The following is a 25,497-nucleotide window of genomic DNA, read 5'->3' on the forward strand; positions in this document are numbered from 1 at the left end:
GTGGCGTGCCGGAGGGGGATCCATGGCAAAACTCCCATGGAAAATTACATAGTAGATGCAGAGTCTGGTTTTAATCAATAAAGGGCATAAATCACCTATTATTCCTAAATGGTTTGGAATAACGTGCTTTAGTCCCCTTTAGGCAGCACATAGAGCCCCCCTTTAAGCATCAAATAGTTAGATTCCCCCCCCCCTTTAGACAGCACATAGATTCCCCCATATTAGTCAGCACATAGTTAGATCCCCCCTTTAGGCAGCACATAGTTAGAGCCCCCCTTTATGCAGCACATAGATTCCCCCATGTTAGGCAGCACATAGTTAGAGCCCCCCTTGAGGCAGCACATAGTGAACACAAGGCCCCAGCGCTGCAGGGCAGCAGTGCTAACCTCTGAGCCACCATGCTACCCTTACCATACATCTAATATCCACGGTTGCTAAAATGGACAGAGATGTCAGCAGAGAGTACCAGAAAAATTAGGCATGTACACATGGATGAAAAATTTGGTATTGTTGCAGCCGCTTCTGTAGCAGCGGCCATAAAAATTGCAGCACCATAACAATTGCAGCAGCAGAGGCCAGAAAAATTAGGCATGTACGCCTGGCTGGGAAATTTGGTATTGTCGGAGCTGTAGCAGCGGCCATAAAAATTGCAGCACCATAACAAGTGCAGCAGCAGAGGCCAGAAAAATTAGGCATGTACACCTGGCTGGAAAATTTGGTATTGTCGCAGCCGCTGTAGCAGCGTCCTGAAAAATTTCTGTTTGTTTCGCCAGGCAGAAAGTGCCCTAAAACATTGCGGCTTGAACCCTAGTTGGTGGCGGATAAGTCACGCAAGTCATCCGGCATTCAGAGTTCAAATACAGGAGCGTGTGGACCATTTTTAGCCCAAGGCAGGTCATCTGATCAGGCCTTGTTCAGTCAAATGTATCGCCCAGTGTCAGTCCCTTCGGGATCCATCCCCCATTCATCTTAAGAAAGGTGAGGTAATCCAGACTTTTTTGACCAAGGCGACTCCTCTTCTCAGTGACAATACCTTCTGCTGCACTGAACGTCCTTTCTGACAGGACACTTAAAGCGGGACAGACCAGAAAATTGAGCTCAGGCCACAGGTCAAGCTGGCACACCCAGTAGTCAAGGGGTTCATCGCTCCTCAGAGTGTCGATATCTGCGGTTAAGGCCAGGTAGTCTGCTACCTGTCGGTCAAGTCGTTCTCTGATGGTGGAGCTCGAAGGGCTGTGGCGATGCGTAGGACTTAAAAAGCTCCACATGTCCTCCATGGCCTCCACTGACAAGTGCGCCATGGCCGCGTAGGAACGCCTGAAATGGCCACACACCTTCCTGGACTGCTTCAGGACATCCTGTAAGCCTGGGTACTTGAGCACAAAGCATTGTACAATCAGATTACACACATGTGCCATGCACGGCACATGTGTCAAGTTGCCCAACCTCAATGCCGCCAACAAATTTGTTCCATTGTCACAAACCACCTTGCCGATCTCCAGTTGGTGCGGAGTCAGCCACTGGTCCACCTGTGCGTTCAGGGCCGACAGGAGCGCTGGTGTGGTGTGACTCTCCGCTTTGAGGCAAATCAACCCCAAGATGACGTGACACTGCCGTATCCAGGATGTGGAATAGCACCTGGGGAGCTGGGGGGGTGTCGGTGATGTGGAGCAAGACGCAGCAGTGGAAGAGGACTTGGCCGAGGATGTTATGGAAGAAGATGGAGTAGGAGGAGTAGGAGGTGGAAGCAGGCCTGCCTGCAAGTCATGGCGGTGTCACCAACTCCTCTGCAGAGCCTTATATTCCATGCTTGGCAGCCGTTACCAGGTTTACCCAATGAGCAGTGAAGGTGATATACCTGCCCTGACCATGCTTTGCAGACCAGGTATCAGTGGTCAGATGGACCCTTGCCCCTACACTGTGTGCCAGACATGCCATGATTTCCTTTTGCACAATGGAGTAAAGGTTGGGGATTGCCTTTTTTGCAAAAAAATTTCGTCCAGGTACCTTCCACTGCGGTGTCCCAATGGCTGCAAATTTTTTAAAGCCCTCAGACTCCACCAGCTTGTATGGTAAAAGCTGGCGGGCTAGCAGTTCCGACAAGCCAGCTGTCAGACGCCGGGCTAGGGGGTGACTTTGAGACATTGTCTTCTTTCGCTCAAACATATCTTTGACAAACACCTGACTGTGGGCAGATGAGCAGGAACTGCTCAAGGCGAGAGACGGAGAGGCGGATGGTTGAGAGGGGGCAAGAAGGGCAGCAGTGGTTGACCTGGCTGAAGATGCTGGACCAGGAGGAGGATGGCGGCTTTGACTTTGTGTGCTGCTTGTACTGACGTGTTGATCCAATAGGCGTTTGTGATGTGACATCATGTGCCTTCCCAAAGCAGTTGTGCCTAGGTGGGTGTTGGACTTCCCACAACTCAGTTTCTTCTGGCACAGGTTGCAAATGGCCTCGCTGTTGTCATAGGCAGACCCACAAAAAGAATGCCACACTGCTGAGCTCTGTGATGACTGCATTCTGGTGGTGGCAACAGCATGCGTTGATTGGCGTCCCGTCTGGCTGACCCCGGGTGCCGATGCATGCTGTCTGACTGTGCCACTAGCTCCTTGCGACGACCTCCCCCTGCATCCAACTCATCTCCTCCTCCTCTCTGTCTCCCCATCTGAACTTTCCCCCTCTTCTTCTCTTCTAGCGGGCACCCACGTGGCATCCACAGACACATCGTCATCATCAACACCTTCACTGCTATCTGACACCTCAAGAAAGGAAGCAGCAGCGGGTACAACATCATCATCACACCGTACGTCCATGTGTGTAATGCTGCGTGGCTGAGACATATCCCTGTTAACTACATCCTCTGGCAATAACGGTTGCGCATCACTCATGTCTTCAAATTGATGTGTAAATAACTCCTCTGACGGATCAAGTAAAGCTGCTGTGGTGCTAGTGCTGGTGGTGGCAGCAGGCGGGCAAGTGGTAGCATGAGAGGTGCCCGAAGTTAAGCTAGAGGAGGAGAAGGATGGTGCGTCAAGGTTCCGAGCGGAAGCTGTAGTAGATTGGGTGTCTTGTGATAGCCAGTCAACTAAGTCCTCAGAACTTTGGGGGTTCAGGGTACGTGGCCTCTGAACACTGGCCATTCTAGGGCCAAAGGGAATCCCAGCACCACGACGGCCCCTGCGGGTGGCCTTCCTCTGCCTGTAATTTTTTGGGTTAAATTTACACAAGTGTCACACCGAATATGATTGTCACTAGGGTGGCACAATTTTCCCTGCAGGCAAGAAAAATGGCAACTGTGACGTGAACTGACAGTGACGACTGATTTTATTTAACAGCCAAAAAAGGTATTTTTTTTTTTATTTACACAAGTGTCACACCTAATGTGATTTGCACTAGGGTGACACAATTTGCCCTGCAGGCAGGAAAAATGGCAACTGTGACGTGAACTGACAGTGAAGCCTGATTTTATTTAACCCCTTCATGACCCAGCCCATTTTCACCTTCAGGACCTTGGCATTTTTTGAACATCTGACCACTGTCACTTTAAACATTAATAACTCTGGAATGCTTTTACCTATCATTCTGATTCCGAGATTGTTTTTTCGTGACATATTCTTCTTTATGTTATTGGTAAAATGTCACTGATATTTGCATCCTTTCTTGGTAAAATATCTAAAAATTTCATGAACATTTTGAAAATGTTGCATTTTTCTAACTTTGAAACTCTCTGTTTGTAAGGAAAATGGATATTCCAAATAAATTATACATTGATTCACATATACAATATGTCTACTTTATGTTTGCATCATAAAGTTGACATGTTTTTACTTTTGGAAGACATCAGAGGGCTTCAAAGTTCAGCAGCAATTTTCAAAATCAGATTTTTTCAGGGACCAGTTAAGTTTTGAAGTGGATTTGAAGGGCATTAATATTAGAAATACCACACAAATGACCCCATTATAAAAACTGCAACCCTCAAAGTATTTAAAATAACATTCAGTAAGTGTGTTAACCCTTTAGGTGTTTCACAGGAATAGCAGCAAAGTGAAGGAGAAAATTCAAAATCTTCATTTTTTTACACTCGCATGTTCTTGTAGACCCAATTTTTGAATTTTTACAAGGGGTAAAAGGAGAGAAATCACCCTAAAATTTGTAACCCAATTTCTCTCAAGTAAGTAAACACCTCATATGTGTATGTAAAGTGTTCGGCGGGTGCACTAGAGGGCTCAGAACGGAAGGAGCGACAATGGGATTTTGGAGAGTGAGTTTTTCTGAAAGGGTTTTGGGGGGCATGTCCCATTTAGGAAGCCCCTATGGTGCCAGAACTGTGGACCCCCCCACATGTGACCCCATTTTGGAAACTACACCCCTCATGGAATTTAATAAGGGGTGCAATGAGCATTTACACCCCACTGGCATTTGACAGATATTTGAAACAGTGGACTGTGCAAATGAAAAATTGTATTTTTCATTTTCACAGACCACTGTTCCAAAAATCTGTCATACGCCAGTGGGGTGTAAATTCTCACTGTACCCCTTATTACATTCCGTGAGGGGTGTAGTTTCCAAAATGGGGTCACATATGGATATTTATTGTTTTGCGTTTGTCAGAACTGCTGTAACAATCAGCCACCCCTGTGCAAATCACCTCAAATGTACATGGTGCACTCTCCCTTCTGGGCCTTGTTGTGCGCCCCCAGAGCACTTTGCGCCCACATATGGGGTATCTCCGTACTCGGGAGAAATTGCATTACAAATTTTGAGGGTCTTTTTTCCCTTTTACCTCTTGTGAAAATGAAAAGTATGCGGCAACACCAGCATGTCAGTGTAAAAAATTTAATTTTTATATACTAACATGCTGGTGTAGACCCCAACTTCACCTTTTCATAGGGGTTAAAGATGAAAAAGCCCCCCAAAATTTGTAAGGTAATTTCTCCCGAGTACGGCGATACCCCATATGTGTCCCAAAACTGTTGCCCTGGAAAGAGATATGTGAACAAGTTCCTCTAAAGAAGGCGCTGGTACCCGGAGATGAATGTTAACTTCTTTATTAGCAACGCGTTTCGATCCCGAACCAGGATCTTCGTCAGGCACTCATTTCAATAAAATACGATTACATTTATAGTCTAAGAAAATTGATGACCACTTCGGGGGAACCGGAAAACAACAACAAAAAGTAGATAACTAATATAGATAATGCAAGTCCTTACATATAAAAGTAGTAACGATTTGCTGGTAGCTGTAAATCACTGTTTATTTCAGTGTTTCCCAACCAGGGTGCCTCCAGCTGTTGCAAAATTACAACTCCCAGCATGCCCGGACAGCCTTTGGCTGTCCGGGCATGCTGGGAGTTGTAGTTTTGCAACAGCTGGAGGCACCCTCTTTGGGAAACACTGGTCTATGTAGAGGACAGAAGCTTCTTCAGGGTCCTGAACAGAACACGCAATGTCCTCAAAAAAGGTAAAGAGTACACGTGATACCTCCATGTACTGTAGGGGGCGCTACCAGACACCAGTCAGTGCATACGCTTCAGTAATACAGGGGTTTTACCAGTAAAATATCCATTCTGATTGGTCGGTTCTTCCAGCCATTGATTGACACGTTTCGCTGATTCCATAGCATTGTATGTCGAGTCTGGTTTCAAGTTACAATGGTCCAGAAATGAACATTGTATGTTGAAACTAGTGTACGTTGAGGCCATTGTAAGTTGAGGGATCACTGTATTTATAATTTTAAAAAAAACTCTAGAAAATGAATGAAAAACAGTACCTAAAAAATGACCATTGGGTGGCAGTGTTGTAGTGCATAAATGTGGAAGGAAACGTTATGTGGTGTTGTTGCAGAACCCACCACTAGATGGCAATATAACCCTGATTTCCTATACTTGTATTTTTTACATAGGGATTGAAGTAGCGTTGGCAGGAGAGGAAGAGTTAATCAAACGACTCCAGTTGAATGCATAAGAAGACATCTAATGGGTGAGTGGTAAAAAAGGAATGTATATATCTGATGACAATGGTAATAATTAATTTGTTATGTATAGTTTTATAGAAAAAGTAGACCTGTCTTTTATTTATAATTTTCTATCAAGTTTTATCATTTTATTAATAGAACAAACATGACATAATATTAAGTGATTATAGAATAACTTCAGACAGTTCATTGAGGCCATCGGGAACCAAAATTCCCATCCTGTATATATGTACTTCTTTACGTTTTAAAGGGTACCTCTCATCAAAAAAACTTTTGATATATTATAGATTAATGTATGCAGAATAACTTTACAATTGGATGTTATTAAAAAATATGCTTCTTTCTATTTAATTTTCCACTTTGAAGAAATGACCACTAGGGGTCTCCCTACCAGTCCTGGCAGCAAGCATTTCAGACTCATGCTGGAGTCCTAAACACTACGAGCTGCCAGTCTGCTTTGTTCACAAAGGCGAACACTCAGAGCTGCCAGCCTGCTTTGTTCACAGCCTGTTTGGCTGTGAACAAAGCAGGCTGGCAGCTCTGAGTGTTTAGGACTCCAGCATGAGGCAGAAATGCTTGTGCTGACAGGACTGATCGGGAAAAATACAATAGAAAGAAGCATATTTTTCATTAACATGCTATTGGAAAGTTATTCAACATTCATTCATCTAAAATATATCAAAAGTTTATTTGATGAGAGGTAACCCTTTAATTGCTCAAATCTATTGGAGACATTTTGTGGTATGGCCTCCAAAGGGTTAATAGTGATGGGATTTTTTTTTGTGTCAGGATGGACTTGGGCACAATGTTTAGAGACTCCATGTAACAAGAACTTGTTCTTGATGTTATGTCGATGTTTGTTTAACCTGTTGTGGAGCGGTTGGGTAGTTCTTCCGACGTATCACAAAGTCAGACGGACATGTCACATGGGTTTTTATATTAAATCTTTCACCCGTTTTTTTTAGAACTGATGTGAGTAAGGCCGTGTGGGATTTCTCTACAACAGCTGCCAGTAGAGATGAGCGAACTTACAGTAAATTCGATTCGTCACGAACTTCTCGGCTCGGCAGTTGATGTCTTTTCCTGCATGAATGAGTTCAGCTTTCCGATGCTCCGGTGGGCTGGAAAAGGTGGATACATTCCTCGGAAAGAGTCTCCTAGGACTGTATCCACCTTTTCCAGCCCACGGGAGCACCTGAAAGCTGAACTAATTTATGCAGGAAAAGTCATCAACTGCCGAGCCGAGAAGTTCGTGATGAATCGAATTTACTGTAAGTTCGCTCATCTCTAGTTACCAGGTTTCCTGGAAGGATTTCCACACTTTTCATCAGTTTGGGAGCGGTGTTGGCGTAGCTGGCTTGGGGCTAGTAGACTTTCAGATTCGGAGCTCCCCGAAAGGTTAACTGCGGTTTGTCAGGTAAGTGTTGTTTGAGGTAGTTATCTTGTTGTAAGATGTGCCAATGTGATTTTACAATATGTTTAATTGACGGAATATTTTTGTTGAAAGTTGTAATAAAATTCATAGAGAATGTATTAGCGTCTTTTTCAGCATTTCTCTTTTGTTTTGGAGCCAAGCAGCTTTTTTGGTCTAGGTTTCTGGCTTTCTCAAACGCAGTTTGGATAATTTGTTCAGGATATTTTTTAGATTTAAAACATTTACCGTATTTTTCGCCGTATAAGACGCACTTTTTCTTCCCCAAAAGCGGCGGGGACACGTGAGTATTACCTCCTCTGCAGTGGTCTTCAATCTGCGGACCTCCAGATGTTGCAAAACTACAACTCCCAGCATGCCCGGACAGCCAACGGCTGTCCGGGCATGCTGGGAGTTGTAGTTTTGCAACATCTGGAGGTCCGCAGGTTGAAGACCACTATTGGGTTCAAAATCTTTAATTTTTTAGATTTTGCACCTAAAAATAGGGTGCGTCCTATAGGGCGAAAAATACGGTATTTAAAATACGGGACTGGGTTAAAAAATCACTATCTTTTGTACAATTTTTTCTAATCCGCCGAAATTGGCTAAAAGGGATATTGTTAATCCATTTTCTATAGTGCCCACTTTGAAATTCCAGATACCGGTAACTGTTCACATCAACAGATTTAAAATGAGTAAATATTGTGGTCATCATGTGGCCCTCAAACTGTTGCCTTGAAATATGACAGGGCTCCAAAGTGAGAGCGCCATGCGCATGTGAGGCCTAAATTAGAGATTTGCATAGTGGTGGACATAGGGGTATTCTACGCCAGTGATTCCCAAACAGGGTGCCTCCAGCTGTTGCAAAACTCCCAGCATGCCTGGACAGTCAGTGGCTATCTGGCAATACTGGGAGTTGTGGTTTTGCAACAGCTGGAGGCTCCGTTTTGGAAACAGTGGCGTACCAGACGTTTTTCATTTTTGTTGGGGAGGGGGGCTGTGTAGGGGTATGTGTATATGTAGTGTTTTTTACTTTTTATTTTAGGTTAGTGTTAGTGTAGTGTAGTGTTTTTAGGGTACAGTCACATGGGCGGGGGTTCACAGCAAGTTTACCGCTGGAGTTTGAGCTGCAGCGCAAAATTTGCGCCATCTCAAACTTGCAGCACTCACTGTAAACCTCCGCCCATGTGAGTGTACCCTGTACATTGACATTGGGGGGAGGGAGGGGGCAAACATCCAGCTGTTGCAAAACTACAACTCCAAGCATGCCCTTTGGCTGTCTGTGCATGCTGGGAGTTGTAGTTTTGCAACAGCTGGAGGCACACTGGTTGCGAAACATGGAGTTAGATAACAAACTGGTGTTTTGCAACCAGTGTGCCTACAGCTGTTGCAAAAACTACAAATCTCAGCATGCAGTTACAGCAGAAGGGCATGCTGGGACTTGTAGTTATGCAACAGCTAGAGGTATATTGCTAAAACTCCCAGCATGCCCTTTGGCTGTCCGTGTATGCTGGGGGTTGTAGTTATCTAACAGCTGAAGGCACACTGGTTGCAAAACACTTGAAAGTTTATTACTTAACTTAGTGCTTCCAAACCAGTGTGCCTCCAGCTGTTGCAAAACTACAACTCCCAGCATGCATGTTCTGTCAGTGCATGCTGGGAGTTATAGTTTTGCAACAATTGCAACAGCTGGAAGCACTGAGGTAGGAAATGGACAATGTTTCCCAACTAGTGTGCCTCCAGTTGTTGCAAAACTACAACTCCCAGCATGCCCAGACATGCTGGAAGTTGTAGTTAGGCAATATCTGAAGGATCAGATGTTGCCAAACTACAACTTCCAGCATGCTTGGGCAGTCTGGTATGCTGGGAGTTGTAGTTTTGCAACATCTGGAGGTCCGCAGGTTGAAGACCACTGTATAATGGTCTCCAATCTGTGCTCTTCCAGATGTTACAGAACTACAACTCCCAGCATGCCTGGACAGACTGAGCATGCTGAGATTTGTAGTTTTGCAACATCTGAAAGAGCACAGATTGGAGACCATTATACAGTGGTCTCCAAATTGTGGACCTCCAGATGTTGCAAAACTACAACTCCCAGCATGCACAGAAGGCCAAAGGATGTCTAGGCATGCTGGGAGTTCCAGCTTTACGGCGATCTCACTGCTGCCAATGAAGATGCCGCCCTGCTGCTGGAAACTCATCGCCGGGACGCACCACCTCCGGGACCGCCTGGAGGACGCCGCTCGCGCCGGGACTGTTGGGGACACCGCATGGCCGGGTAAGTGACGCCGGGGGACGGGTAAGGGACACTTAGCAGAGCGGTGTGTCCCGATTCCCGTGATCGGGACTCACACACCGCGCTGCTATCAGCTAGTCAGATTTGACTAGCTGATAGCAGCGATCGCTGGGGGTGGGGGATGAAACCCTCCGTGGTCGCATGGTAAGATGGCTGGCTATCAGTGATAACCACCATCTTACCGGGCGCTGACATACCTGTATGTCATGGGTCGGGAACACCTTGCCACTCATGATGTACAGGTATGTCATAGGGGTTAACAGCCAAAAAACATATTTTTTTATAATTTGTACAAGTGTCACACCAAATGTGATTTGCACTAGGGTGACACAATTTGCCCTGCAGGCAGGAAAAATGGCAACTGTGACGTGAACTAACAGTGACGACTGATTTTATTTGACAGCCCAAAAAGTTTTGTTTTTTTTAATTTGCACAACTGTCACACCAAATGTGATTTTCACTAGTGTGACAATGAGCAAAAAAACTTGCCAGCGGAGTTTCCCTTTTAAGCAGTGGTCCCCAACCAGGGTGCCTACAGCTGTTGCAAAACACACGGACTGATATCTTTCAGCCCTTTGAATACTGTAGTAGTTAGTTGCTTGAAGGAACTTAAGTTTGATTCTGGAGTACCCCTTTTAACCAGCGGTTCCCTCCCAACCAGGACTGATATCTTTCAGCCCTAAAAAGGGCTTTTTTGGGTGCTGTCCTTAAAGCAGATGTTAGACTAGTGCTTTAGAAGTAAACTGGACCCTGAATACACCACCTAGCAGCAACCTAGCTATCGCTTTCCCTATACAGCAGGAGCAGCTTCTCTGTCCCTCCACTTCCTAAGCCTGCAGCATGCTGAATGAGGGTAAAATGGCGTCCGTGCAAGAGGTAGGAGGGTCTGGAAGGGAGGGACTGCTGCTGATTGGCTGTAATGTGTCTGCTGACTCTGACTCACAGGGTCAAAGTTTACTGCAATGTTAAAGTATAGGGGGCGGATCGAACTTCACATATGTTCGCCCGGCGATGCGAACGCGAACATGCGACATTCGCCGGGAACTGTTCGCCGGTGAACAATTCGCAACATCTCTAATGATAATGTGTTTTCCCTCAGTCCTAACAGCAGCACACGTGGGGTATTACTGCCGCTGTGAACAATCAGGACAGATGGAACTTTTATTAATTATGAAAATAAATAAACAATTATGTCCCAATTAGCCTTCTATGAAAAGCCTCCCTACACAACACTGTGTGCAATATACAAGTACAAAAAAAAGAAAGGCAGAAGGATATTTGTGTGCTGCTGCTGGGAGAAAGGGAAAACAAATTGTCTCTAGAAATTAAAGGGGTACTCCGCTGCTCAGCATTTGGAACAAACTGTTCCGAACGCTGGAGCCGGGAGCCTGTGAAGTCATAGCCCCGCCCCCTCATGACGTCACACCCGCCCCCCTCAATGCAAGTCTATATTTATAGCCCATTCTCCTCTATACATTTATATATCTTTAGCCCTTCCTCCTTTATGTATATACTGTATCCTCCATCTATTGGCTTTAGAGTCGTCCACATTTCATGTAGAGGGAGAAATCTGACACTTGATCGGCGCTTGCTGAACCGGGGAGAAGGGTTAATACCAGGAATAACTGAGAGCGGACAACGGTAAAGGCTTTATTCACCTCTTATATAGGGACAACGCGTTTCGAAGAGAAATGCTCCCCTCCTCTTTAGGTCTGTGAAGAAGAGGGGACCATATCTCTTCGCTGATCAAGTGTAGTATTTCTCCCTCTACACGAAGTGCGGAAGACTCTTCAGCTCTATTAACCAGCGCAGTGCCCTGGGCATGGACAGAAACGGGCAGCTGCTGGCCACTAAGGGCCCCAATACGAGGCAGACATCGGTGTTGTGTTTACAGCTCAACAACTAAAGGTGAGAAGTTCTCTGTTACCCTGATCTATCACGGTTACTGTTGGATAAAAGCACAGGGGGCGCCATTGTTCTGTTTTTTCCACATGTTCCTATCTATAGGCTTTGCCCCTTACCTTGTTGTCCAGGTTTATAGATGGGCTTGTCCGTCTGGATAAAGGTCCCCGTATTTTTCTTCCTCAAGGTCAGTTCCTTGGAACTGAACTCAATCTTGTTCCCCTCGTTCTTCTGTCCCTGGACAACAATGGTGGCTTTCTCTGTAGCATCTGAGGGTTCAGGAACCTGTGGGGGACATAATGTTTTGTCCTTTCAGTAATAAAAGACATCTGAGCGCTGGTCACTAGCCATATGTATGTGTCTAGAAGTGACTATTGAGTATATGGAGCAGATGTAAAGATGACTTTAGAGATGTAATTTAACGCTCTAAGGCCGCCATGGATAATCCAAATTTTATAATACTCATCTCTATAGTCTCCACATCCCCCCTATATCTACGCTCCTTATATACTTAGTGTGTTACATTGTATTTCCTCCCATATAAGTGCGAGGGGCCCAATGGGATGGGGCTCAGCACCTGGAATGACTGGCAGTGCCATGGCGGGCTGTCTGGCCGGACCGTATACAGGTTAACGCTTCCCGATGACGTCTTCAGATCCACTGATATCTGGGAGAATCCCTGCAGATCTCGGGAGGTGTGCAGGCAGAATGTGTCTGTCGATGGATAATACAGGTCGGGGGGGACGAATAATCCAAAGTATCTGCAATGACAAGAAAACATATGATTCCTAAACCATCAGCCAGAGATACAGGAGCCACAACCCCCGACTGCGGACATGACTTTTTGCTGATACATTTTCTATGACCCCTTTAGACACTTAATGTTATTTCAGAATTTTTCTTTAACTGTTTCCATTATTTATTCCATCTTCTAATTCCTTAAAGGAAATCTGTCATCAGAATCACCCGCACTTACCTGTCATACGGGCTTGTAGTGCGGGTGATACTGATCAGAACAATACTTACCGTGTCATGAACCGTTCCGCCGGTATTTAGCTTTCACTTTATATGTAAATTAGGTCCTTGGGGCATGGGCGGAGCTACGGCCGGCGCTCCGGGCACCCCTACGCCTGGCTCATCCATATGCATAATCCCCCTCCCTGCTTGCACGGCAGGTTTACTCTATGGCGCATGTGCCGCTTCACCCTGTAAGTAGTGCATGCGCCGTAGAGTAATCCAGCATCGCTAGGAGGGAGGGGGATTATGCATATGGATGAGCTGGGCGGAGCACCCGCCTGGCCAAAGATGGCGTAGGGATGCACAGAGCTACGGCCGTAGCTCCGCCCATGCCCCAAGGACCTCATTTACATATGAAGAAAAAGCTAAATAATGTTGGAACAGCCGGTAAGTATTGATTTGATCAGTTTCATCAGCACTACAAGCCTGTATGACAGGTTAGTGCGGTTGATACTGATGACAGATTTCCTTTAATCTCATACATACCGTCCTACGAGCCCCAGTTGGTCCGGCACAGGCCTCACGGTCCGGCAGTGCTGACCTCATTCCACTTCCTGGGGACGGGGACGCCGCAGAGCCGTTGGCGCATCACCGGCCACAATGATGTCCCGCCCCGGCCAGTGATAGGCTGAGCCCACTGTCATGTAAGGAGCTCTGGCCGGCTTCTTACATGACAGTGGGCTCAGCCTATCATCAGCCGAGATGGGACATCGTTGTGGCCGGTGATGCGCCGACGGCTCTGCGGCGTCCCCGTCCCCAGGAAGTGGAATGAGGTCAGCACTGCCGGACTGTGAGGCCTGTGCCAGACCAACTGGGGCTCGTAGGACGGTATGTATGAGTTTATTTTGTTTATTTTTGAGGCCCGGGCACGGGAATATATAAAAGTGTTGTCCTTTAAGAGACCTTAGGGCTTGCGGGGACTTGTAGTGGACTGGGACAATTTTGATGCAGGCATTGCTGACTGAAGACAGGTTGACTTTGACTGCCTTGACTGAGACTGACTATACCCCGCTTGTAGCTTACCAGGCTCTGACTGGGACCTGGGAGTAGTGGACTTGTAGACTTGTGGCTGTGTGGTTGACTTGAGGCCTCCTCTGGACTCCAGACACAACCCTAGGACTTGACTGCACTGGACCTCAGCCAAGACTTAACTGGAACTCAAGAGAGCGAGCTAGCTCCTCCCAGGGCTTATATGGGGGAGACTAGGAGGGGTCTCATAGGTCACCCTAAGGTCACATGGTCACTGATACCTCACTGGGTTACAATCACATGACACTGGTTAATCACGTTACTTGTTCTTAAAGTATAATACACTGGAGAACATATATACAAATGAATATGCAAGGAAAACAGATGCAGGGGGGGCCCAGGGGACACTGCAAGGAGGCTGCCTGACAGGACAGCAAGGGTACAGCTCCTATACTGGGCCACCACATATAGAACATTGGTGGTCCCGAAAGACAAGAGGCTTCTAGGCCATAGACTACAATGAGGAAGCTGCCATATTGTAATCTTGCAAAGAAACGGCTGAATGCTTGACAGTAGAGTTAGTATTTAGCTTTTCTTGGAAATGCCCTAAATCAGTGGTCTCAAACTGTGGCCCTCCAGATGTTGCAAAACTTCAACTCCCAGCATGCCCAGACAGTCAAAGGCCCTTCTGCCTTCTCCAGAGGATCCACATTGTCCCTGAAAGGTAAATCAAGGCTTCCCTCTCCTCTCATCCCTTTGTGCAGTGGTCTCAAACTGTGTCTCTCCAGATGTTGAAAAACTTCAACTCCCGGCATGCCCGGACAGCCAAATACCTGTCTGCCTCCTCCAGAGGATCCACACTGTTTAAGAAAGGTAAATCCAGGCTTTCCTTTTGCAAAACTTCAACTCCCAGGATGCCCGGACAGCCAACGGCTGTCCGGGCATCCTGGTAGTTGAAGTTTTGCAAAAGGGAAGCCTTGATTTACCTTTCTTAAACAGTGTGGATCCTCTGGAGGAGGCAGACAGGTGTTTGGCTGTCCGGGCATGCTGGGAGTTGAAGTTTTGCAAAAGGGAAGCCTTGATTTACCTTTCTTAAACAGTGTGGATCCTCTGGAGGAGGCAGACAGGTGTTTGGCTGTCCGGGCATGCTGGGAGTTGAAGTTTTGCAAAAGGGAAGCCATGATTTACCTTCCTTAAACAGTGTGGATCCTCTGGAGGAGGCAGACAGGTGTTTGGCTGTCCGGGCATGCTGGGAGATGAAGTTTTGCAAAAGGGAAGCCTTGATTTACCTTTCTTAAACAGTGTGGATCCTCTGGAGGAGGCAGACAGGTGTTTGGCTGTCCGGGCATGCTGGGAGTTGAAGTTTTGCAAAAGGGAAGCCTTGATTTACCTTTCTTAAACAGTGTGGATCCTCTGGAGGAGGCAGACAGGTGTTTGGCTGTCCGGGCATGCTGGGAGTTGAAGTTTTGCAAAAGGGAAGCCTTGATTTACCTTTCTTAAACAGTGTGGATCCTCTGGAGGAGGCAGACAGGTGTTTGGCTGTCCGGGCATGCTGGGAGTTGAAGTTTTGCAAAAGGGAAGCCATGATTTACCTTCCTTAAACAGTGTGGATCCTCTGGAGGAGGCAGACAGGTGTTTGGCTGTCCGGGCATGCTGGGAGATGAAGTTTTGCAAAAGGGAAGCCTTGATTTACCTTTCTTAAACAGTGTGGATCCTCTGGAGGAGGCAGACAGGTGTTTGGCTGTCCGGGCATGCTGGGAGTTGAAGTTTTGCAAAAGGGAAGCCTTGATTTACCTTTCTTAAACAGTGTGGATCCTCTGGAGGAGGCAGACAGGTGTTTGGCTGTCCGGGCATGCTGGGAGTTGAAGTTTTGCAAAAGGGAAGCCATGATTTTCCTTCCTTAAACAGTGTGGATCCTCTGGAGGAGGCAGACAGGTGTTTGGCTGTCCGGGCATGCTGGGAGATGAAGTTTTGCAACATCTAGAGGGTCACCGTTTGAGACCACTGCTCTAGATGCTACACAGCATAGACTATATATTTATATAAGAGGCCGCGCATTGTACTTACGGTATTTTATTAGACCAAACCAGAGCCATGTCCAAGGACAGGAGCAGAAGCAGAAGACACATCTTGGAGTCCATTCCTGGGGAAGAAATCCACAAGGAGACATGAGCGGCGGTAACTTCTCACGTATAATGGGGGTAGATTTATCAAAACCTGTGCAGAGCGCCCAATCAAATCGCTTCTTTCACTTTAAAAAAAGAAAAATGAAAGAAGCGATCTGATTGGTTGCTATGGGCAACTGGTCAACTTTTGCTTTTTACAGGTTTTGATAAATCTCCTCCAATGTGTTTTGGGTGGATACGAATAATAATAATAATTTTTTTTTTGGTCAGGTCGAAAAATGCACCAACTTCCACCATAAAATTATTTTAACCCATTAACGAAGCTAGAACATAAAATAAAGCCTCCAAGGCCTAGATTTAGCGATCTGCCTGAAACCATTACAGGCTGTTGCCCATAGCAACCAATCCAAGCTCAGCTTCATATCCTAAGGAGCTCTGGTATAATGGGGACGGGGCTGGGAACGGTTGCTATGGGCAACAGCCAGTGATTAATGGAGGTCGGGCCTGTGCTCACCCCCATGACGTATACATTACTATATCATATGTTACCAGGCTCTATAGAATCTGCAACACTTATATACTATAGATATGCGGCCATATTACAGCCCTGTACAATGTGTAGGTTATATGTGGCCATATTACAGCCCTGTACAATGTGTAGGTTATATGTAGCCATATTACAGCCCTGTACAATGTGTAGGTTATCTGCGGCCATATTACAGCCCTGTACAATGTGTAGGTTATATGCGGCCATATTACAGCCCTGTACAATGTGTAGGTTATATGCAGACATATTACAGCCCTGTACAATGTGTAGGTTATATGCGGCCATATTACAGCCCTGTACAATGTGTAGGTTATATGTGACCATATTACAGCCCTGTACAATGTGTAGGTTATATGTGGCCATATTACAGCCCTGTACAATGTGTAGGTTATATGCGGCCATATTACAGCCCTGTACAATGTGTAGGTTATATGCGGCCATATTACAGCCCTGTACAATGTGTAGGTTATATGCGGCCAAATTACAGCCCTGTACAATGTGTAGGTTATATGTGGCCATATTACATCCCTGTACAATGTGTAGGTTATATGTGGCCATATTACAGCCCTGTACAATGTGTAGGTTATTTGTGTCCATGTTACAGCCCTGTACAATGTGTAGGTTATATGTGACCATATTACAGCCCTGTACAATGTGTAGGTTATATCCGGCCATATTACAGCCCTGTACAATGTGTAGGTTATATGTAGCCATATTACAGTCCTGTACAATGTGTAGGTTATATGTGGCCATATTACAGCCCTGTACAATGTGTAGGTTATATGTAGCCATATTACAGCCCTGTACAATGTGTAGGTTATATGTGGCTATATTACAGCCCTGTACAATGTGTAGGTTATATGTAGCCATATTACAGCCCTGTACAATGTGTAGGTTATATGCGGCCATATTACAGCCCTGTACAATGTGTAGGTTATATGTAGCCATATTACAGCCCTGTACAATGTGTAGGTTATATGTGGCCATATTACAGCCCTGTACAATGTGTAGGTTATATGAGGCCATATAACAGCCCTGTACAATGTGTAGGTTATATGAGGCCATATTACAGCCCTGTACAATGTGTAGGTTATATGTAGCCATATTACAGCCCTGTACAATGTGTAGGTTATATGTGGCCATATTACAGCCCTGTACAATGTGCAGGTTATATGAGGCCATATAACAGCCCTGTACAATGTGTAGGTTATATGAGGCCATATTAAAGCCCTGTACAATGTGTAGGTTATATGAGGCCATATTACAGCCCTGTACAATGTGTAGGTTATATGCGGCCATATTACAGCCCTGTACAATGTGTAGGTTATATGAGGCCATATTACAGCCCTGTACAATGTGTAGGTTATATGCGGCCATATTACAGCCCTGTACAATGTGTAGGTTATATGTGGCCATATTACAGCCCTGTACAATGTGTAGGTTATATGTGGCCATATTACAGCCCTGTACAATGTGTAGGTTATATGTGGCCATATTACAGCCCTGTACAATGTGTAGGTTATATTCGGCCATATTACAGCCCTGTACAATGTGTAGGTTATATGCGGCCATATTACAGCCCTGTACAATGTGTAGGTTATATGTGGCCATATTACAGCCCTGTACAATGTGTAGGTTATATGCGGCCATATTAAAGCCCTGTACAATGTGTAGGTTATATGAGGCCATATTACAGCCCAGTACAATGTGTAGGTTATATGTGGTCATATTACAGTCCTGTACAATGTGTAGGTTATATGCGGCCATATTACAGCCCTGTACAATGTGTAGGTTATATGCGGCCATATTACAGCCCTGTACAATGTGTAGGTTATATGCGGCCATATTACAGTCCTGTACAATGTGTAGGTTATATGTAGCCATATTACAGCCCTGTACAATGTGTAGGTTATATGTAGCCATATTACAGCCCTGTACAATGTGTAGGTTATATGTGGCCATATTACAGCCCTGTACAATGTGTAGGTTATATGCGGCCATATTACAGCCCTGTACAATGTGTAGGTTATATGTGGCCAAATTACAGCCCTGTACAATGTGTAGGTTATATGCAGCCATATTACAGCCCTGTACAATGTGTAGGTTATATGCTGCCATATTACAGCCCTGTACAATGTGTAGGTTATATGCGGCCATATTACAGCCCTGTACAATGTGTAGGTTATATGCGGCCATATTACAGCCCTGTACAATGTGTAGGTTATATGTGGCCAAATTACAGCCCTGTACAATGTGTAGGTTATATGCGGCCATGTTACAGCCCTGTACAATGTGTAGGTTATATGTAGCCATATTACAGCCCTGTACAATGTGTAGGTTATATGTAGCCATATTACAGCCCTGTACAATGTGTAGGTTATATGCGGCCATATTAAAGCCCTGTACAATGTGTAGGTTATATGAGGCCATATTACAGCCCAGTACAATGTGTAGGTTATATGTGGTCATATTACAGCCCTGTACAATGTGTAGGTTCTATGCGGCCATATTACAGCCCTGTACAATGTGTAGGTTATATGTAGCCATATTACAGCCCTGTACAATGTGTAGGTTATATGCAGCCATATTACAGCCCTGTACAATGTGTAGGTTATATGTAGCCATTTTACAGCCCTGTACTATGTGTAGGTTATATGCGGCCATATTACAGCCCTGTACAATGTGTAGGTTATATGCGGCCATATTACAGCCCTGTACAATGTGTAGGTTATATGCAGCCATATTACAGCCCTGTACAATGTGTAGGTTATATGCTGCCATATTACAGCCCTGTACAATGTGTAGGTTATATGCGGCCATATTACAGCCCTGTACAATGTGTAGGTTATATGCGGCCATATTACAGCCCTGTACAATGTGTAGGTTATATGTGGCCAAATTACAGCCCTGTACAATGTGTAGGTTATATGCGGCCATGTTACAGCCCTGTACAATGTGTAGGTTATATGTAGCCATATTACAGCCCTGTACAATGTGTAGGTTATATGTAGCCATATTACAGCCCTGTACAATGTGTAGGTTATATGCGGCCATATTACAGCCCTGTACAATGTGTAGGTTATATGCAGACATATTACAGCCCTGTACAATGTGTAGGTTATATGCGGCTATATTACAGCCCTGTACAATGTGTAGGTTATATGTGGCCATATTACAGCCCTGTACAATGTGTAGGTTATATGCGGCCATATTACAGCCCTGTACAATGTGTAGGTTATATGAGGCCATATAACAGCCCTGTACAATGTGTAGGTTATATGCAGACATATTACAGCCCTGTAAAATGTGTAGGTTATATGGGGCCATATTACAGCCCTGTACAATGTGTAGGTTATATGCGGCCATATTACAGCCCTGTACAATGTGTAGGTTATATGTGGCCATATAACAGCCCTGAACAATGTGTAGGTTATATGCAGACATATTACAGCCCTGTACAATGTGTAGGTTATATGCGGCCATATTACAGCCCTGTACAATGTGTAGGTTATATGTGGCCATATAACAGACCTGTACAATGTGTAGGTTATATGTGGCCATATTACAGCCCTGTACAATGTGTAGGTTATATGTGGCCATATTACAGCCCTGTACAATGTGTAGGTTATATGCGGCCATATTACAGCCCTGTACAATGTGTAGGTTATATGCGGCCATATTACAGCCCTGTACAATGTGTAGGTTATATGCGGCCATATTACAGCCCTGTACAATGTGTAGGTTATATGCGTCCATATTACAGCCCTGTACAATGTGTAGGTTATATGCGGCCATATAACAGCCCTGTACAATGTGTAGGTTATATGCGGCCATATTACAGCCCCGTACAATGTGTAGGTTATATGCGGCCATATTACAGCCCTGTACAATGTGTAGGTTATATGCGGCCATATTACAGCCCTGTACAATGTGTAGGTTATATGGAGCCATATTACAGCCCTGTACTATGTGTAGGTTATATGCGGCCATATTACAGCCCTGTACAATGTGTAGTTTATATGCGGCCATATTACAGCCCTGTACAATGTGTAGGTTATATGCGGCCATATTGCAGCCCTGTACAATGTATAGGTTATATGCGGCCATATTACAGCCCTGTGCAATGTGTAGGTTATATGCGGCCATATTACAGCCCCGTACAATGTGTAGGTTATATGCGGCCATATTACAGCCCTGTACAATGTGTAGGTTATATGTGGCCATATTACAGCCCTGTACAATGTGTAGTTTATATGCGGCCATATTACAGCCCTGTACAATGTGTAGGTTATATGTGGTCATATTACAGTCCTGTACAATGTGTAGGTTATATGCGGCCATATTACAGCCCTGTACAATGTGTAGGTTATATGCGGCCATATTACAGCCCTGTACAATGTGTAGGTTATATGCAGCCATATTACAGTCCTGTACAATGTGTAGGTTATATGCGGCCATATTACAGCCCTGTACAATGTGTAGGTTATATGTGGCCATATTACATCCCTGTACAATGTGTAGGTTATATGCGGCCATATTACATCCATGTACAATGTGTAGGTTATATGCGGCCATATTACAGCCCTGTACAATGTGTAGGTTCTATGCGGCCATATTACAGCCCTGTACAATGTGTAGGTTATATGTAGCCATATTACAGCCCTGTACAATGTGTAGGTTATATGCAGCCATATTACAGCCCTGTACAATGTGTAGGTTATATGCGGCCATATTACAGCCCTGTACAATGTGTAGGTTATATGTAGCCATTTTACAGCCCTGTACTATGTGTAGGTTATATGCGGCCATATTACAGCCCTGTACAATGTGTAGGTTATATGCGGCCATATTACAGCCCTGTACAATGTGTAGGTTATATGCAGCCATATTACAGCCCTGTACAATGTGTAGGTTATATGCGGCCATATTACAGCCCTGTACAATGTGTAGGTTATATGTAGCCATATTACAGCCCTGTACAATGTGTAGGTTATATGCGGCCATATTACAGCCCTGTACAATGTGTAGGTTATATGTGGCCATATTACAGCCCTGTACAATGTGTAGGTTATATGTGGCCATATTACAGCCCTGTACTATGTGTAGTTTATATGTGGCCAAATTACAGCCCTGTACAATGTGTAGGTTATATGGGGCCATATTACAGCCCTGTACAATGTGTAGGTTATATGGGGCCATATTACAGCCCTGTACAATGTGTAGGTCATATGGGGCCATATTACAGCCCTGTACAATGTGTAGGTCATATGGGGCCATATTACAGCCCTGTACAATGTGTAGGTTATATGCGGCCATATTACAGCCCTGTACAATGTGTAGGTTATATGGGGCCATATTACAGCCCTGTACAATGTGTAGGTTATATGCGGCCATATTACAGCCCTGTACAATGTGTAGGTTATATGTGGCCATATAACAGCCCTGAACAATGTGTAGGTTATATGCAGACATATTACAGCCCTGTACAATGTGTAGGTTATATGCGGCCATATTACAGCCCTGTACAATGTGTAGGTTATATGTGGCCATATAACAGCCCTGTACAATGTGTAGGTTATATGTGGCCATATTACAGCCCTGTACAATGTGTAGGTTATATGCGGCCATATTACAGCCCTGTACAATGTGTAGGTTATATGCGGCCATATTACAGCCCCGTACAATGTGTAGGTTATATGCGGCCATATTACAGCCCTGTACAATGTGTAGGTTATATGCGGCCATATTACAGCCCTGTACAATGTGTAGGTTATATGGAGCCATATTACAGCCCTGTACTATGTGTAGGTTATATGCGGCCATATTACAGCCCTGTACAATGTGTAGTTTATATGCGGCCATATTACAGCCCTGTACAATGTGTAGGTTATATGCGGCCATATTGCAGCCCTGTACAATGTATAGGTTATATGCGGCCATATTACAGCCCTGTACAATGTGTAGGTTATATGCGGCCATATTACAGCCCCGTACAATGTGTAGGTTATATGCGGCCATATTACAGCCCTGTACAATGTGTAGGTTATATGCGGCCATATTACAGCCCTGTACAATGTGTAGGTTATATGCGGCCATATTACAGCCCTGTACAATGTGTAGGTTATATGCGGCCATATTACAGCCCAGTACAATGTATAGGTTATATGCGGCCATATTACAGCCCTATACAATGTGTAGGTTATATGCGGCCATATTACAGCCCTGTACAATGTGTAGGTTATATGGAGCCATATTACAGCCCTGTACTATGTGTAGGTTATATGCGGCCATATTACAGCCCTGTACAATGTGTAGTTTATATGCGGCCATATTACAGCCCTGTACAATGTGTAGGTTATATGTGGCTATATTACAGCCCTGTACAATGTGTAGGTTATATGCAGACATATTACAGCCCTGTACAATGTGTAGGTTATATGCGGCCATATTACAGCCCTGTACAATGTATAGGTTATATGCGGCCATATTACAGCCCTGTACAATGTGTAGGTTATATGCGGCCATATTACAGCCCCGTACAATGTGTAGGTTATATGCGGCCATATTACAGCCCTGTTCAATGTGTAGGTTATATGCGGCCATATTACAGCCCTGTACAATGTGTAGGTTATATGTAGCCATATTACAGCCCTGTACAATGTGTAGGTTATATGCGGCCATATTACAGCCCCGTACAATGTGTAGGTTATATGTAGCCATATTACAGCCCTGTACTATGTGTAGGTTATATGTGGCCCTATTACAGCCCTGTACAATGTGTAGGTTATATGGAGCCATATTACAGCCCTGTACTATGTGTAGGTTATATGCGGCCATATTACAGCCCTGTACAATGTGTAGGTTATATGTAGCCATATTACAGCCCTGTACAATGTGTAGGTTATATGTGGCCATATTACAGACCTGTACAATGTGTAGGTTATATGTGGCCATATAACAGCCCTGTACAATGTGTAGGTTATATGTGGCCATATTACAGCCCTGTACAATGTGTAGGTTATATGCGGCCATATTACAGCCCTGTACAATGTGTAGGTTATATGCGGCCATATTACAGCCCTGTACAATGTGTAGGTTATATGCGTCCATATTACAGCCCTGTACAATGTGTAGGTTATATGCGTCCATATTACAGCCCTGTACAATGTGTAGGTTATATGCGGCCATATTACAGCCCTGTACAATGTGTAGGTTATATGCGGCCATATTACAGCCCCGTACAATGTGTAGGTTATATGCGGCCATATTACAGCCCTGTACAATGTGTAGGTTATATGCGGCCATATTACAGCCCTGTACAATGTGTAGGTTATATGGAGCCATATTACAGCCCTGTACTATGTGTAGGTTATATGCGGCCATATTACAGCCCTGTACAATGTGTAGTTTATATGCGGCCATATTACAGCCCTGTACAATGTGTAGGTTATATGCGGCCATATTGCAGCCCTGTACAATGTATAGGTTATATGCGGCCATATTACAGCCCTGTACAATGTGTAGGTTATATGCGGCCATATTACAGCCCCGTACAATGTGTAGGTTATATGCGGCCATATTACAGCCCTGTACAATGTGTAGGTTATATGTGGCCATATTACAGCCCTGTACAATGTGTAGTTTATATGCGGCCATATTACAGCCCTGTACAATGTGTAGGTTATATGCGGCCATATTACAGCCCAGTACAATGTATAGGTTATATGCGGCCATATTACAGCCCTATACAATGTGTAGGTTATATGCGGCCATATTACAGCCCTGTACAATGTGTAGGTTATATGGAGCCATATTACAGCCCTGTACTATGTGTAGGTTATATGCGGCCATATTACAGCCCTGTACAATGTGTAGTTTATATGCGGCCATATTACAGCCCTGTACAATGTGTAGGTTATATGTGGCTATATTACAGCCCTGTACAATGTGTAGGTTATATGCAGACATATTACAGCCCTGTACAATGTGTAGGTTATATGCGGCCATATTACAGCCCTGTACAATGTATAGGTTATATGCGGCCATATTACAGCCCTGTACAATGTGTAGGTTATATGCGGCCATATTACAGCCCCGTACAATGTGTAGGTTATATGCGGCCATATTACAGCCCTGTTCAATGTGTAGGTTATATGCGGCCATATTACAGCCCTGTACAATGTGTAGGTTATATGTAGCCATATTACAGCCCTGTACAATGTGTAGGTTATATGCGGCCATATTACAGCCCCGTACAATGTGTAGGTTTTATGTAGCCATATTACAGCCCTGTACTATGTGTAGGTTATATGTGGCCCTATTACAGCCCTGTACAATGTGTAGGTTATATGGAGCCATATTACAGCCCTGTACTATGTGTAGGTTATATGCGGCCATATTACAGCCCTGTACAATGTGTAGGTTATATGTAGCCATATTACAGCCCTGTACAATGTGTAGGTTATATGTGGCCATATTACAGACCTGTACTATGTGTAGTTTATATGCGGCCATATTACAGCCCTGTACAATGTGTAGGATATATGTGGCCATATTACAGCCCTGTACAATGTGTAGGTTATATGTGGCCATATTACAGCCCTGTACAATGTGTAGGTTATATGTGGCCAAATTACAGCCCTGTACAATGTGTAGGTTATATGCGGCCATATTACAGCCCTGTACAATGTGTAGGTTATATGCGGCCATATTACAGCCCTGTACAATGTGTAGGTTATATGCGGCCATATTACAGCCCTGTACAATGTGTAAGTTATATGCAGCCATATTACAGCCCTGTACAATGTGTAGGTTATATGTGGCCATATTACAGCCCTGTACTATGTGTAGGTTATATGCGGCCATATTACAGCCCTGTACAATGTGTAGGTTATATGTGGCCAAATTACAGCCCTGTACAATGTGTAGGTTATATGTGGCCATATTACAGCCCTGTACAATGTGTAGGTTATATGTGGCCATATTACATCCCTGTACAATGTGTAGGTTATATGCGGCCATATTACATCCATGTACAATGTGTAGGTTATATGTGGCCATATTACAGCCCTGTACAATGTGTAGGTTATATGTGGCCATATTACAGCCCTGTACAATGTGTAGTTTATATGCGGCCATATTACAGCCCTGTACTATGTGTAGGTTATATGCGGCCATATTACAGCCCTGTACAATGTGTAGGTTATATGCGGCCATATTACAGCCCTGTACAATGTGTAGGTTATATGCGGCCAT

At 44.7% G+C, this 25,497-nt stretch overlaps 1 protein-coding gene across 7 annotated transcripts in view; it reads right to left on the bottom strand.

Annotated features, from left to right (window-relative positions):
* LOC130281634 (alpha-2-macroglobulin-like protein 1) overlaps positions 1 to 25,497 on the bottom strand; it is a 371,222-nt gene that overhangs the window by 259,704 nt on the left and 86,021 nt on the right. For 6 of the 7 annotated variants that reach the window (XM_056529065.1, XM_056529066.1, XM_056529064.1 and 3 more), the window contains exons 2-4: positions 15,637 to 15,712; positions 12,161 to 12,344; positions 11,703 to 11,868 (exon numbers count right to left, since the gene is read on the bottom strand). In XM_056529065.1, coding sequence (XP_056385040.1) covers positions 11,703 to 11,868; positions 12,161 to 12,344; positions 15,637 to 15,712 — 426 coding nt within the window. Of the gene's footprint in view, positions 1 to 11,702; positions 11,869 to 12,160; positions 12,345 to 15,636; positions 15,713 to 16,209; positions 16,237 to 25,497 lie in introns of those variants that run through there. The other variant, XM_056529068.1, reaches the window with a different exon arrangement.

This window comes from Hyla sarda, chromosome 7 (genome assembly GCF_029499605.1).
Source record: "Hyla sarda isolate aHylSar1 chromosome 7, aHylSar1.hap1, whole genome shotgun sequence".
In the NCBI taxonomy this organism is placed as follows: domain Eukaryota; kingdom Metazoa; phylum Chordata; class Amphibia; order Anura; family Hylidae; genus Hyla; species Hyla sarda.